General features: G+C 42.8%; 1 protein-coding gene across 1 annotated transcript; it reads left to right on the plus strand.

The window, feature by feature from the left end:
* Positions 1–2,933: 2,933 nt before the first annotated feature.
* Positions 2,934–12,546, plus strand: PDCD2L (programmed cell death 2 like). Its single transcript, XM_038754098.1, has 7 exons — positions 2,934–3,029; positions 5,813–5,976; positions 6,118–6,187; positions 7,633–8,024; positions 8,949–9,056; positions 11,422–11,570; positions 12,379–12,546. The coding sequence occupies exons 1-7, from the start codon at positions 2,934–2,936 to the stop codon at positions 12,507–12,509; spliced, it is 1,110 nt and encodes a 369-aa protein (XP_038610026.1). The 3' UTR covers positions 12,510–12,546.
* Positions 12,547–15,914: the final 3,368 nt, after the last annotated feature.

The raw sequence follows: 15,914 nt of genomic DNA on the forward strand, positions 1-15,914 counted from the left end.
ATAGTAAGCGCTTAATAAATGCCATCATCATCGTTTAGTACAGTGCTCTGCACACATAACCGTTGTGGGCGGGGATTGTCGCTGTTGCTGAAATGTACTTTCCAAGCGCTTAGTACAGTGCTCTGCACAGTAAGCGTTGTGGGCAGGGACTGTCTCTGTTGCTGAATTGTCCTTTCCGAGCGCTTAGTACAGTGCTCTGCACAATAAGCGTTGTGGGCAGGGACTGTCTCTGTTGCTGAATTGTCCTTTCCGAGCGCTTAGTACAGTGCTCTGCACGCAGTAATCGTTGTGAGCAGGGATTGTGTCTGTACAGTGTCTCTGAATTGCGTGGCTCAATGGAAAGAGCCCGGGCTTGGGAGTCAGAGGTCATGGGTTCAAATCCCAGCCCCGCCACTTGTCAGCTGTGTGACTTTGGGCAAGTCACTTCACTTCTCTGGGCCTCAGTTCCCTCATCTGGAAAATGGGGATAAGGACTGTGAGCCCCCGTGGGCCAACCTGATCACCTTGTAACCGCCCCAGCGCTTAGAACAGTGCCTTGCACATAGTAAGTGCTTAATAAATGCCATCATCATTATTATTATTATTGTAACCTCCCCAGTGCTTAGAACAGTGCTTTGCACATAGTAAGCGCTTAATAAATGCTATTATTATTATTATTATTATTATTCTCTGGGCCTCAGTTCCCTCATCTGTAAAATGGGGATGAAGACTGTGAGCCCCCCGTGGGACAACCTGATCACCTTGCAACCTCCCCAGAGCTTAGAACAGTGTTTTGCACATAATAAGCGCTTAATAAATGCTATTATTCTTATTCTTATTATTCTCTGGGCCTCAGTTCCCTCATCTGTAAAATGGGGATGAAGACTGTGAGCCCCCCGTGGGACAACCGCATCACCTTGTATCTTCCCCACAGCTTAGAACAGTGCTTTGCACATAGTAAGCGCTTAATAAATGCTATTATTCTTATTCTTATTATTCTCTGGGCCTCAGTTCCCTCATCTGTAAAATGGGGATGAAGACTGTGAGCCCCCCGTGGGACAACCGCATCACCTTGTATCTTCCCCACGGCTTAGAACAGTGCTTTGCACATAGTAAGCGCTTAATAAATGCTATTATTCTTATTCTTATTATTCTCTGGGCCTCAGTTCCCTCATCTGTAAAATGGGGATGAAGACTGTGAGCCCCCGTGGGACAACCTGATCACCTTGTAACCGCCCCAGCGCTTAGAACAGTGCTTGGCACATAGTAAGTGCTTAATAAATGCCATCATTGTTATTATTATTATTGTAACCTCCCCAGCACTTAGAACCCTGCTTTGCACATAGTAAGTGCTTAATATATGCTATTATTATTATTATTATTATTATTATTATTATCTGTGCTTCAGTTCCCTCATCTGTAAAATGGGGATGAAGACTGTGAGCCCCCTGTGGGACAACCCAAGCACCTTGTAACCTCCCCAGCGCTTAGAACAGTGCTTTGCACATAGTAAGCGCTTAATAAATGCTATTATTATTATAATATTATTATTATTATTCTCTGGGCCTCAGTTCCCTCATTTGTAAAATGGGGATGAAGACTGTGAGCCCCCTGTGGGACAACGTGAGCACCTTGTAACCTCCCCAGCGCTTAGAACAGTGGCTTGCACATAGTAAGTGCTTAATAAATGCTATTATTATTATTATATTATTATTATTCTCTGGGCCTCAGTTCCCTCATCTGTAAAATGGGGATGAAGACTGTGAGCCCCCCGTGGGACAACCTGATCACCTTGCAACTTCCCCAGTGCTTAGAACAGTGCTTGGCACATAATAAGCGCTTAATAAATGCTATTATTCTTATTCTTATTATTCTCTGGGCCTCAGTTCCCTCATCTGTAAAATGGGGATGAAGACTGTGAGCCTCCTGTGGGACAACCTGATCACCTTGTAACCTCCCCAGCGCTTAGAACAGTGCCTTGCACGTAGTAAGCGCTTAATAAATGCTATTATTATTATTATTATATTATTATTATTCTCTGGGCCTCAGTTCCCTCATCTGTAAAATGGGGATGAAGACTGTGAGCCCCCCGGGACAACCTGATCACCTTGTAACCTCCCCAGCTCTTAGAACAGTGCCTTGCACATAGTAAGCGCTTAATAAATGCCATCATCATTATTATTATTATTGTAACCTCCCCAGTGCTTAGAACAGTGCTTTGCACATAGTAAGTGCTTAATAAATGCTATTATTATTATTATTGTTATTATTATTGTTATTATTATTATTATTCTCTGGGCCTCAGTTCCCTGATCTGTAAAATGGGGGTGAAGACTGTGAGCCCCCGTGGGACAACCTGAGCACCTTGTAACCTTCCCAGCGCTTAGAACAGGGCTTTGCACATAGTAAGCAATTAACAAATGCCATCATTATTATTATTATGACTTCCCAAGCGCTTAGTACAGTGCCTTGCACATGGTAAGCGCTTAACAAATGCCATCATTATTATTATTATTATTATTATGACTTCCCAAGCGCTTAGTACAGTGCCTTGCACATAGTAAGCGCTTAACAAATGCCATCATTATTATTATTATTATTATTATTATTACTTCCCAAGCGCTTAGTACAGTACTCTGCACGCAGTAAGCGCCCTATCGATACGATGGAATGCATAGGAGGAAGCAATCCTCGCCCTCATCAAGCGGCACGCGCCCTTTCCCGAGGCTGAGTGGCGCGCACGCGCCGACGCGGGCGCGTGCGTCCGTCCTCCCGACGAAGTTTGAGCCTCGGGAGCGGCCGTAGTCGGGGCGGTGCGTGGGCGTGCCCGTCCTTCCCGATGAAGTTTGAGCCTCGGGAGCGGCCGTAGTCGGGGCGGGGGCCGCCGCGGCGCGTGCGCGTGTCCGTTTTCCCGATGAAGTTTGAGCCTGGGGAGCGGCCGTAGTGGGGGGGGCATGGCAGGGATGGCGGGGCCTCCTGTCCTTCTGGGGCTCAGGGATGCAGCAGTGGCGGTCGGGGCCTGCACCACCAGCAAGCTGGGCGGCTCCCCGGTAAGCGGGGCCCGGATTGTCAATCAATCAATCGTATTCTATTTGCATATCTATTCTATTTATTTTATTTTGTTAGTATGTTTGCTTTTGTTCTCTGTCTCCCCCTTTTAGACTGTGAGCCCGCTGTTGGGTAGGGACTGCCTCTCTATGTTGCCAACTTGGACTTCCCAAGCGCTTAGTCCAGCGCTCTGCACACAGTAAGCTCTCAATAAATACGATTGATTGATTACTCTATTTATTTTACTTGTATATATCTATTCTATTTATTTTATTTTGTTAGTATGTTTGGTTTTGTTCTCTGTCTCCCCCTTTTAGACTGTGAGCCCGCTGTTGGGTAGGGACCGTCTCTCTGTGTTGCCAACTTGGACTTCCCAAGCGCTTAGTCCAGCGCTCTGCACACAGTAAGCACTCAATAAATACGATTGATTGATTGATTACTCTATTTATTTTACTTGTACATATCTATTCTATTTATTTTACTTTGTTAGTATGTTTGCTTTTGTTCTCTGTCTCCCCCTTTTAGACTGTGAACCCACTGTTGGGTAGGGACCGTCTCTCTGTGTTGCCAACTTGGACTTCCCAAGCGCTTAGTCCAGCGCTCTGCACACAGTAAGCACTCAATAAATACGATTGATTGATTACTCTATTTTACTTGTACATATCTATTCTATTTATTTTATTTTGTTAGTATGTTTCCTTTTGTTCTCTGTCTCCCCCTTTTAGACTGTGAGCCCACTGTTGGGTAGGGACTGTCTCTATATGTTGCCAACTTGTACTTCCCAAGCGCTTAGTACAGCGCTCTGCACACAGTAAGTACTCAATAAATACGATTGATTGATTGATTACTCTATTTATTTTACTTGTACATATCTATTCTATTTATTTTACTTTGTTAGTATGTTTGCTTTTGTTCTCTGTCTCCCCCTTTTAGACTGTGAACCCACTGTTGGGTAGGGACCGTCTCTCTGTGTTGCCAACTTGGACTTCCCAAGCGCTTAGTCCAGCGCTCTGCACACAGTAAGCACTCAATAAATACGATTGATTGATTACTCTATTTATTTTACTTGTACATATCTATTCTATTTATTTTATTTTGTTAGTATGTTTCCTTTTGTTCTCTGTCTCCCCCTTTTAGACTGTGAGCCCACTGTTGGGTAGGGACTGTCTCTATATGTTGCCAACTTGTACTTCCCAAGCGCTTAGTACAGCGCTCTGCACACAGTAAGCGCTCAATAAATGCGATTGATTGATTGATTACTCTATGTATTTTACTTGTACATATCTATTCTATTTATTTTATTTTGTTAGTATGTTTTGTTCTCTGTCTCCCCCTTTTAGACTGTGAGTCCGCTGTTGGGTAGGGACTGTCTCTCTATGTTGCCAACTTGGACTTCCCAAGCGCTTAGTCCAGCGCTCTGCACACAGTAAGCACTCAATAAATACGATTGATTGATTACTCTATTTTACTTGTACATATCTATTCTATTTATTTTATTTTGTTAGTATGTTTTGTTCTCTGTCTCCCCCTTTTAGACTGTGAGCCCGCTGTTGGGTAGGGACCGTCTCTCTATGTTGCCAACTTGGACTTCCCAAGCGCTTAGTCCAGCGCTCTGCACACAGTAAGCACTCAATAAATACGATTGATTGATTGATTAGTTATTTATTTTACTTGTACATATTTATTGTATTTATTTTATTTTGTTAGTGTGTTTGCTTTTGTTCTCTGTCTCCCCCTTTTAGACTGTGAACCCACTGCTGGGTAGGGACTGTCTCTCTATGTTGCCAACTTGGACTTTCCAAGCGCTTAGTCCAGTGCTCTGCACACGGTAAGCGCTCAATAAATACTATTGAATGAGTGAATACTAAGCGCTTGGGAAGTCCAAGTTGGCAACATAGAGAGACAGTCCCTACCCACCAGTGGGCTCACAGTATGAAAGGGGGAGACAGACAACAAAACCAAACGTACTAACGAAATAAAATAAATAGAATACATATGTACAAGTAAAATAAATAAACAAATAGAGTAATCAATCAATCGTATTTATTGAGCGCTTAGTGTGTGCAGAGCGCTGGACTAAGCACTTGGGAAGTACAAGTTGGCAACATAGAGAGACAGTCCCTACCCACCAGTGGGCTCACAGTCTGAAAGGGGGAGACAGAGAACAAAACCAAACATACTAACAAAATAAAATAAATAGAATAGATATGTACAAGTAAAATAAATAAATAAATAGAGTAATCACTCAATCAATCAATCGTATTTATTGAGCGCTTACTGTGTGCAGAGCACTAGACTAAGCACTTGGGAAGTCGATGTTGGCAACATAGAGAGACAGTCCCTACCCAACAGTGGGCTCACAGTCTAGAAGAGGGAGACAGAGAACAAAACCAAACATACTAACAAAATAAAATAAATAGAATACATATGTACAAGTAAAATAAATAAATAGAGTAATCAATCAATCAGTCGTATTTATTGAGCGCTTACTGTGTGCAGAGCGCTGTACTAAGCGCTTGGGAAGTACAAGTTGGCAACATAGAGAGACAGTCCCTACCCAGCAGTGGGCTCACAGTCTAGAAGAGGGAGACAGAACAAAACCAAACATACTAACAAAATAAAATAAATAAAATTGATATGTACAAGTAAAATAAATAAGTAGAGTAATAAATACGTACAAACATATATACAGGTGCTGTGGGGAAGGGAAGGGACTCTGCATGCCGTAACTGCTCTATAGGTGCTGTTGATTGATTGATCGATTGGACTGTTCTGTGATTTTTAGGATTGTGCCCCTTCGATCAACATGGTTTATCCTCTGTGTGGGATTTGCCGAGCAGCGCTGGCACATATCGTTCAGATATATTGTCCTCTGGAAGGCTCGCCATTTCATCGGATAATAAATGTTTTTGCTTGTGTCCAGAAAGAATGCTGGGGGAAACCAGAGAGGTAAGGGAATGGTTTCTTTTTCATACTTAGCACAATTTTAAAATAATTTGCCAGATTTGCTTTAGTTCAACTTTAACAACTTTATTTTTCATGTTATAGTTTTGATTTTCGTACCTGTTTTGTGTTGTCTCTGTTCTAAAGCTGGCAGGTCCTGCGTTCCCAGTGTTCGCAGTTGCAAGGAAAAGGAACTCAACACCGCAAATCAAAGCAGGTATAATTTAAGAATTTCCAGAGCATTCTCCACTCTAGCTGAATTCCTTTGTATCATGCCACCAATTTTTCCAGTTTTAAAAATCCCACTTACTAACCTGTAAACGAGCACTTATGAGATGTGTCCTGTAAGACAGGCAGTATATAAGTGCTAGGGAGAATTCAAGGAAGCTAATCGCTTGAAGATTGCAATATAACAGAGTTGATAAACATATTTCCAGCCCTCAGTAAGCTTACAATCTAGAGGGGGAGACACACATTAATGGAAATAACTGATATATGATGATGATGATGATATGTACATAGGGGCTGTGGCGCAGAGGGAGGGGGTGCAATTCCAAGGGCTAGGACGATGCAGAAGGGAGTGGGAGAAGGGAAAATGAGGGTTTAGTCGGGGAAGGCCTCTTGGAGGAGATGTGGTTTTAATAAGGCTTTGAAGGTAGGAAGAGTGATGGTCTGTCAGATGTGAAAAGGAAGGGCATTCCCGATCAGAAGCAGGACGTGGACAAGGCATGAGTGGCAAGATAGGCCATCAAGGCTCAGTGAGAAGGTTGGCATTAGAAGAGCAGTGTGTAGGCTGGGATGTAATAGGAAATCAGAGAGGTAAATTAGAAGGGGGCAAGGTGACTGAGTATTTTACACCAACCCAATAAGGGCTCACAATCTAAAGGTGTGAGAACAGACACATGGGGACAAGTCAGTAAGAACTGTAAGGTAACAGGTTAAATTAAATTCAGAAGTAAAAACAGTTGGTTCACTGTTTGGTGCACTGACTCCAGGCAGGGCCAGATTCAGTCAGTAGCATTTATTGATCTCTAGTGTATGCCGGGCAAAGCTTGAGAAAGTACTACGGAATTATAATGGTGGGAGAGGAGCAGCCCTGACCTTCAAGCCCCCTAATAATAGCAATAATATGGGCACTTAGTAAATGCTTCACAAATACCACAAGTAATAATTTACCATTATTATTATTTGTGGTATTTGTGAAGCATTTACTGTGTGCCAAGCACCTTACGCTGTCCCATACAGGACTCACAGCTTGTGGGGGAGGAAAGATGGGTATTTATGTAATCCCTGTTTTACTGATGAGGAGACAGGCTCAGAGAAGTTAAGTGACTTGCCCCAGGTGACAGCAGGCCAGTGGCGGAGCCAGGGTTAAAATTTTGTGGACCTCTACTGCGAGAGTGGATCTCTTGGTCCCAGGACTTTGCCTGCCCTCCGCTCCTTTAAAGCAGACTTTTCATAATCCAATCAAAGAATCAGAAATGAATGGATGGTGGTTGAAGTAACCTCATTTCAAAATACAGTAACTGAGTGAGAACAAAGCCAGATCCCCTAACAAGAATGTTTGGGGAAAATAGTTTTTTTTCCTCTCTGGTAAATATGAAAACCTATACTTTGGCAGTGTGGCGTCATCATTAACAGACTTATTGGTTTTCCCTCCAGCAACAGATGAATAACTTTGCCACCAAGGACTGGTGTGAAGAAGCGGATGACTGGGGAGCAGAGGAAATGGATTCTCAGGTGCAGGTTACCAAGCACCTCGAATCCAGTGAAAAAGCCACCTCTTCGGTGGCCCTAAGCAAAGACTGTACCGCTCGGTTTCAAGAACTCAGCCTAGAAGAAACTACAGACGGCCTTGGTTCTTGCGGTGGTGATATCCCCCCTTGGGAAGGACTCCTTATTCCCAGTTCCGTTCCTGTGTTCCAGCCCTACTACATCAGTGTGGTAGATGAGGCAGATTACACTGGTTTTATTGATACAGATCATGCACAAAGGCTTCTGAGGGAATATCAACTAAGAGAGGGTATTGATGCGGAACAGCTGGTATCAGAAAGGTGAGACTTACTAGGATTGTTGGTTGTGTTTGTTTGGGGGTGGGAGGGTTGTGATATTTGTTAGCACTTACTCTGCGTCCAGCACTGTTCTGATCCCTTGGGTAGGAACAAGATAATCGGGTTGGACATAGCCCCCGACTCACATGGAGCCAAGTAGGAAGGAGAACGTGCATTGAATTGGTTTTGTTCTCTGTCTCCCCCTTTCAGACTGTGAGCCCACTGTTGGGTAGGGACTGTCTCTATATGTTGCCAATTTGTACTTCCCAAGCGCTTAGTACAGTGCTCTGCACATAGTAAGCGCTCAATAAATACGATTGATGATGATTGAATCCCATTTTATAGATCAGCTAAGTGACTTATCCAAGGTCACCCGGCAGGCAACTGTCTGAGGTGGAATTAGAACCCAGGTCCTCTGACCCCCGGCCTGTGCTCGTTCCACTAGGTCATGCCGCTTCTCATAATCAATCAATCAATCAATCGTATTTATTGAGCACTTACTATGTGCAGAGCACTGTACTAAGCGCTTGGGAAGTACAAATTGGCATCACATAAGCATGTGTTGTGTGTAGAACTTTGACAGACGTTTTCCTTTTCCTTCTATCAATCAATCAATCGTATTTATTGAGCGCTTACTGTGTGCAGAGCACTGTACTAAGCGCCTGGGAAGTACAAGTTGGCAACATTTTTTTTCTAAAAAAAATCCTACTGCTATAAAATTAGAGCAGAAATCTTCAGTTGGCTGTTGGTAGGTTTTCCAGAGATTTTATTCCAGAGTACACTGGGGACTGGTGACAGTCCATTCTCCTCCCATGGTCCATCCTCTTCTCAGGATCCATCCTCCTCCCAGGTCACTCTTCTAAGTCCCAGCACGTCAAGAACAGTTGGAATAGTTACTAACATCAAGTCTCTCCTTTTACTTTCTAGTATTTTTGAAAGTGGTGAAAAGTATGAGAAGACTGAAGCCAAAAATAGAGACAAGGTGTTTCATAAATTTATGAAAAGGATTTCAGTCTGCCATGAACAGATTCTAAGGTGAAATAAGAACTTTTTTTCCAACCCCTCTTACAAAATGTAAAGTTCGGATGTTTATATTTGAGAATGACTCTTTTGTGAAACTGAAATGATTTGTAAAATCGGCCATTTTGCCTCACAGCCTCCGTTATAACGAACCTTTCCCTGGTGTGGTTTTATGTCCGTTTCTGATTGCTGTATGTCATTTGAACATAAAGTCAAATAAGCTGTGAACTGAAATGATTTGTAAAATAGGCCATTTTGCCTCATAGCTTCCGTTATAACGAACCTTTCCCTGATGTGGTTTTATGTCAGTTTCTGATTGCTGTATGTCATTTGAACATAAAATCAGCTGTGAAGCTTTCGTAGGTTTTTGGGGAGATCACATTACCGATCTACACTTCATATTGACTTCCATTAAGGAGAATACGTTAGTAAATGCGGGTTAGAAAACTTAGAATTTAGGAAAAAGTCAACAGCTCACTGCATTGTCCATGCTGCTCCTTCCAGTTTCTGAATTCCATTTCCACTCGTGTGATATAAGCTCCAGATAGAGCCTATAGCTCCCACATCATCATCAATCGTATTTATTGAGCGCTTACTATGTGCAGAGCACTGTACTAAGCGCTTGGGAAGTACAAATTGGCAACATATAGAGACAGTCCCTACCCAACAGTGGGCTCACAGTCTAAAAGTACAAGTTCCCACATATTCAATACGGTATCATGAAAACTGTGAACACTTTTAGCAATGAGAATCAGAAATGGTGCGTCATGGTCTGTTAAATTCCTGAAGAAACTATTGTCCTTATCAGCTTTGTGAATAAGTTTAAAAAAATGTGTTACCCAGTTATACTCTCCGGCTTATTTTCCTCTGAAGCGGGCAGGGCGGATAGTTCCCTTGGCCACAGTTGGGAAATGGAAAAAGGAAGACATAGCTGAGCTGCCCCTGCTCCGGCTCTCTGATGAAAATACCGCTGCTGTTGTTGAATTGGCGTTTCTAGAGTGCCAGGGGATGCACGGTATGCAGGTTGTCCTAAACTTCATCAACTGATCAGATTTATTAATTAATCGGTCAATTAATCATATTTATTGAGCGCTTACTGTGTGCAGAGCGCTGTATTAAGCACTTGGGAGAGCACAGTGGAAGAGTTGGCAGACACGTTCCCCGTTCATGGTGAGCTTACATCTAGGGGGGAGACAGACGTTAATGTAAATAAATTGGGAAGTGCTGCATGAGCAGCCCCCACTCCACCCCACCCCTGCGCTTCGGCTGCTGGTGTTATCGTCATCATCATCAATCGTATTTATTGAGCGCTTACTGTGTGCCGAGCACTGTACTAAGCACTTGGGAAGTCCAAGTTGGCAACATATAGAGACAGTCCCTACTCAACAGTGGGCTCACAGTCTAAAAGGGGGAGACAGAGAACAAAACCAAACAGACTAACAAAATAAAATAAATAGAATAGATATGTACAAGTAAAATAAATAAATAAATAGAGTAACAAATATGTACAAACATGTATACATATATACAGGTGCTGTGGGGAAGGGAAGGAGGTACCATATGATACCATATGTGTTGCCAATTTGTACTTTCCAAGCGCTTAGTACAGTGCTCTGCACATAGTAAGCGCTCAATAAATACGATTGATTGATTGAGGTAGGATCGTCGAAGTGGAAAATCAGCAGAGTGAATGGGTGTGCGTGTTTGGCTCTGCAACTCTGTTCCTTTCCTGCCTTCTCCCCTGCTTTCACCCCCGTGGACACCCCGCCCACCAGTATTGAACCTGCAAGAAAATAATTGCAAGTTCTGTACCCCTAGAACTGTATTCCTTTGTAGCGGTACTGCATTAGGCCAGACAATTAATCAGTGGAATTTATTGAGTGCTTACTGTGTGCAGAGCACTGTGCTTAAGCACCTGGGAGAGTACAGTACAACAGATGTGGCAGATCTAAAGTGAGTTTACAGTCTAGATGATTAATAATATTTCAAAGAATGTGGTGTTGATTTGCAATTTAAAAAAAAAATGCTGCCCGGTCCCAACCCACCAACAAAGAACTGCAAAGGCAGCCCAGCCATAGGAATGAGGTTGATGTGCTTGCTCTAAAAAGATCCAGAGGTAATGGAACAAGTAAAAGGAGTAATGTTTGTTTCTCATTTGGCAGAAATTGCTACCCAAAGCAAGTAGGTTAGTGGCTACTTTCAAATTAATCAATGAATGATATTTTTTGGATGCCTTCCCCAGGTAGAACAAGAGAGTAAACACCTGGAAAAACTTCTTTCCTAGTTTTTTAATCCCTGTAATACTTCATACTTGACATAAATTCACAGGACTCTGTTTATGGCCCTTTTGTACATAAGAGGTTCGGTCTGTTTCTCCTAGGTACTCGCGGAGTGGGCAACCTTTATTTATCACCTGCCCTTCATTTGATACCAAGGAGATCCCTCCTTGCAGGAATTGTGGAAGTGACAGGACATTTGAATTTCAACTGATGCCTGCGCTGGTCAGCATGCTTAACAGCTTTAATGGAGGTAGAAAATATTTCATTAATTTTATCAGAAAATGTGGGTTACTATCATTAGCTTGACATTCTTACAAAGGGATGTTAGGGTGGTTTTTTTAAAAATAGGCTACAAACCTCCAGTTTTCTCCACCTGTGTTTTTGTCTTTTGACATTCATTTTAAATGCAACTTTAATGTAGAATTATATGGGGCTATTTAGAGGGCAATTTGGGTCACTAATGAAAAAGAATCTTTGGTTACCTTCCATAACTTCATCTCATCATCATCAATCGTATTGAGCACTTACTGTGTGCAGAGCACTGTACTAAGCACTTATCTGACAAGTGAGGTGAATTGGGAGTTTCCAGGGCTAATTTCTCAATAAATTTTAAATCACTAAAGACTGAATCTCCATTTCTATGTGAATTTCGGTGTCAGGAACTGTAGTTACTTGAGATGGAACAAGGCCTTTTTGTAACCAAAGTGGTTCCTTGTTGCATTTTCCTATTATTGTTGTTTCATAGTTTATTTGATCCCTAACTAAAAACTGATGAAACCAGTTTTTTCAGGATTTATTCCAGTTTATTCCAGATGCTGGAATAAGGACATTATGTTCAATCATAATAAGGGTCGTGGCACGGCCTAGTGGACAAAACACGAGCCTGGGAGTAAGAAGACCTGGGTTCTAATCCCACCTCTGCCACTTGTCTGTTTCATCACAGTTGCCCTGTGTTCATGGGTTATGAAGTCATTCCTGTTAAATAACTGGTTTCTCCAGTAGAAGATGAATTTCAGGTAGTCTTCTCAGCTGGTTGAATCTTGAATATTGTTTTCCAGGCCTGTCCGTAGAATTTGGAACCGTTCTTGTTTACACATGTGAGAGGAGTTGCTGGCCATCAAATCAACAGACTCCTCTGGAAGAATTCTGTGTAGTGCAAGAAGACCCAGATCAACTCTTATTTAAATAATCATTTTCTTGTCAAGTAAAAGGTTTTTTTTAATATATATGTATTTTGTTATATGATTTCCACCCCAGGTGTTTAACTTGTTGATCAATCGATGGTATTTATTTAGTGCTTATTATAAGTGGAACCCTGTACTAAGTGCTTGGGAGAGTACACTACAACAGCATTATTCATTCATTCAGTTATATTGAGCGCTTACCACATGCAGAGCATTGTACTAAGCGCTTGGGAGAGTACAGTACAACAATACACAGACACATTCCCTGCCCACAGCGAGCTTATAGTCTAGAGACGAGTTTACTCATCCTGCATTCAGTTTTGCTATAAGACAGTAGTTATTTTCTTTGAAGAATCCCGTATTATGGAAAGATCACATTAGATAGCACCTTGACTGATGCTTCACACATGCACCCAAGTATTTCTTCCTACACTTAGCCAACTTGTCAACTGCTGTATTCAGGCACGTGCACATAATCTTCACTAATATTCCATTCATCATCAATCGTATTTATTGAGCGCTTACTGTTTGCAGAGCACTGTACTAAGTGCTTGGGAAGTATTCAGGCTGCAGAGTGAACAGGGATGGTCAGAACAGAATTGACGCTAACACTTATTTGGGAAATTACTGCATGTGTTTGCATGTACTTGACACCAAACTATAGAGATAACCTTTGCCAGTTTTGCTAGTACAATTATTTGCTAATAGATGCCTCATTTTGGGTTATCCACGGTGATGGATTTTTAAGTGGCCATGAGCTATGAATTAACTTTCCTTACAGCCCTCTCCCAATATTTTTGTTAGCTGAAAATGCTGGTTCTCTCCATGGCCTCATCCTCATGTCACGCAAATGGGCCCGGGATGTTGCCTCCAGTTGCTTAGCCACGGATCTAACTGCCCTCACAGTTTTGTGTTAACCAAGGTATTTTTCCCGTCCATTACATCAAGTGATTGAGAAGCGACAAAAATGTAACGGCAATCCTGGAATATGCAATAACAATACCTTGTTCTGTACCTTGGTGCATACTAAAATTGCTGACGATTACGTGGGACTGTTCTGAGCACCTCTAAGCTTTCCACATTCATCTTACTAATGATGATGTCCTATAGAAAAATTAAAAGAACGCAGGGATTTCTGTGAGGCCATCGATTAGCTGTGTTTGAGTGCCCAACGTAGACAGAGCACTATACCAAACACTTAAGAGTACAATGCAAGAGGTTCAAAAGCTCTATGGATGACTGTGAGGATGTAGATGTTGAGGTGATATTTGGAAGGATGTGACCTGGAGAGAAGAAAAATGATCAGGGAATGCCTCCTGGAGGAGGTGAAATTTCAAAGGAACTTTGAAGATGGGAAGAGTTATGGTCCAGCAGAACAGAGGCGGGAAAATCCAGAACGTGTTCCAGGGTGGAAGTTAGCTTAACAAGGATGGATGGATGAAGGATGAAGAGGAGAAAGAGTTGATAAAGGAGAACGCTGATGGGGTGAGTGCCTTAAAGAAGTTTCTGCCTGATGCAGGGAGGACAGGGTAACCACTGACGGTTTCTGAGGGTGGGAAGGTTATGTAACTAGCGTGGCCACAGGATTTTAATCCAATCAGTGGTATTTACTGCGTGCACTGTTTAGCATTTGGGAGAGTACAGTACACCAGACTTAGCAGACACTTTCCCGATCCATGAGAGGCTTACAATACAACAGAAGGATATGATGAATTAACTGAATGTGATGAATTACCAACACAACAGAGCTGGTAGACATGTTCCCTGCCCACAAGGAGTTCGCGGTCTAGAAGGGGAGACATTGAAATTAATACAGATTTGCACGTAAGTGCTGTGAACACCATGTGCCCAAAGGGTTCAGAGCCAAGTGCATAGCTGAGGTAAAAAGGAGAGTAAATACGGAAAACGAGGGCTTAGTCGGACAAGGCCTCTTGGAGGAGATGTCATTTTAATAAGGCTTTGAAGGTGGATGGATTGATGGTCTAATAATAATGGTATTTGTTAAGCGCTTACTGTGTGTCGAGCACTGTTTTAAGCAGTGGATTGTCATCATCATCATCATCAATTCTATTGAGCGCTTACTGTGTGCAGAGCACTGGACTAAGCGCTTGGGAAGTACAAATTGGCAACATATAGAGACAGTCATCATCATCATCAATCGTATTTATTGAGCACTTACTATGTGCACAGCACTGTACTAAGCGCTTGGGAAGTACAAATTGGCAACATATAGAGACAGTCCCTACCCAACAGTGGGCTCACAGTCTAAAAGGGGGAGACAGAGAACAAAACCAAACATACTAACAAAATAAAATAGAATAGCTACATACAAGTAAAATAAATTAATAAATATGTACAAACATATATACAGGTGCTGTGGGGAAGGGAAGGAGGTAAGATGGGGGGGATGAGGGGGAGAGATTGTCATGTGAAGGGGGAGGGAGTTCCAGGCCAGAGGCAGGATGTGAGCTAATGGTCCGAGAAAAATCCTTGACAGCCTTTTGCTCCAGAACCATTGCACTGCCTTCCCTGCCATTCCCTGTGAATGGTAGTGCCCGGCAACGCGAGCTAAAGTGGAGGGAGGCTGGAAATTTAAAATAAAAATACCGGGCGTAAAGATATCTTGCGACATCTGTGGCAGACGAGTTACAGACGAGCCAAAAACCCTACTGTCCAGGCCCAGTATAAAATTGCCACTAGGAATGCAGTCCATACTAGGAGAGGGCCTGGTTCCTTCAATCGTATTTATTGAGCGCTTACTGTGTGCAGAGCACTGTACTAAGCGCTTGGGAACTACAAGCTGGCAACATATAGAGACGGTTTGTTCTGAGACTTCAGGGGTCACCTTAAATTGGACCAAATTCGTCACATCCTTGGCAAGTAAATCAGTTTACTTCCATGCAGACTGGCAAGGCAAAGCTACGTGGCCTAGCAGATTAGGCATGGGCCTGGGAATCCGAAGGACCTGGGTTCTAATCCTGGCTCCTCTACTTGTCTGCTGTGTGGCCTTGGACAAGTCACTTAGCTCAGTGCTCTTTCCACGAGACCACACTGCCTTTTTACCATATTTGTTAAGCACTTACTGTGTGCCGGGCTCTGTACTAAGCACTGGGGTAGATACAAGTTAATCAGGGTGGGCACAGACTTAATCCCCATTTTACAGAGGAGGGGACTGAGGCACAGAGACATGAAGTGACTTGCCGAAGGTCACACAGCAGACAAGTGGCAGAGCTGGCGTTAGAACCCATGACCTTCCGAATCCCAGGCCCATGCTCTAGCCACTGTGCCATGCTTCTCTTTGCCTCAGTTTTCTGATCTGTAAAATGGGGTTCAGTTCTCCCTCTTAATCGTCCCCTTTTCCTCTGCTCCTCCTCCCCTCCCCATCGCCCCAACTCCCTCCCTCTGCTCTA

Source organism: Tachyglossus aculeatus, chromosome 11, assembly GCF_015852505.1.
Source record: "Tachyglossus aculeatus isolate mTacAcu1 chromosome 11, mTacAcu1.pri, whole genome shotgun sequence".
NCBI lineage: Eukaryota > Metazoa > Chordata > Mammalia > Monotremata > Tachyglossidae > Tachyglossus > Tachyglossus aculeatus.

Excerpts from the sequence above, each read along its gene's own strand:
- PDCD2L (XM_038754098.1), top strand. The coding sequence starts at position 2,934 with ATGGCAGGGATGGCGGGGCCTCCTGTCCTTCTGGGGCTCAGGGATGCA. Across the intron at positions 3,030-5,812 it reads GCAAGCTGGGCGGCTCCCCG|GATTGTGCCCCTTCGATCAA; the intron begins GTAAGCGGGGCC and ends TGTGATTTTTAG. Across the intron at positions 8,025-8,948 it reads GAACAGCTGGTATCAGAAAG|TATTTTTGAAAGTGGTGAAA; the intron begins GTGAGACTTACT and ends TTTACTTTCTAG.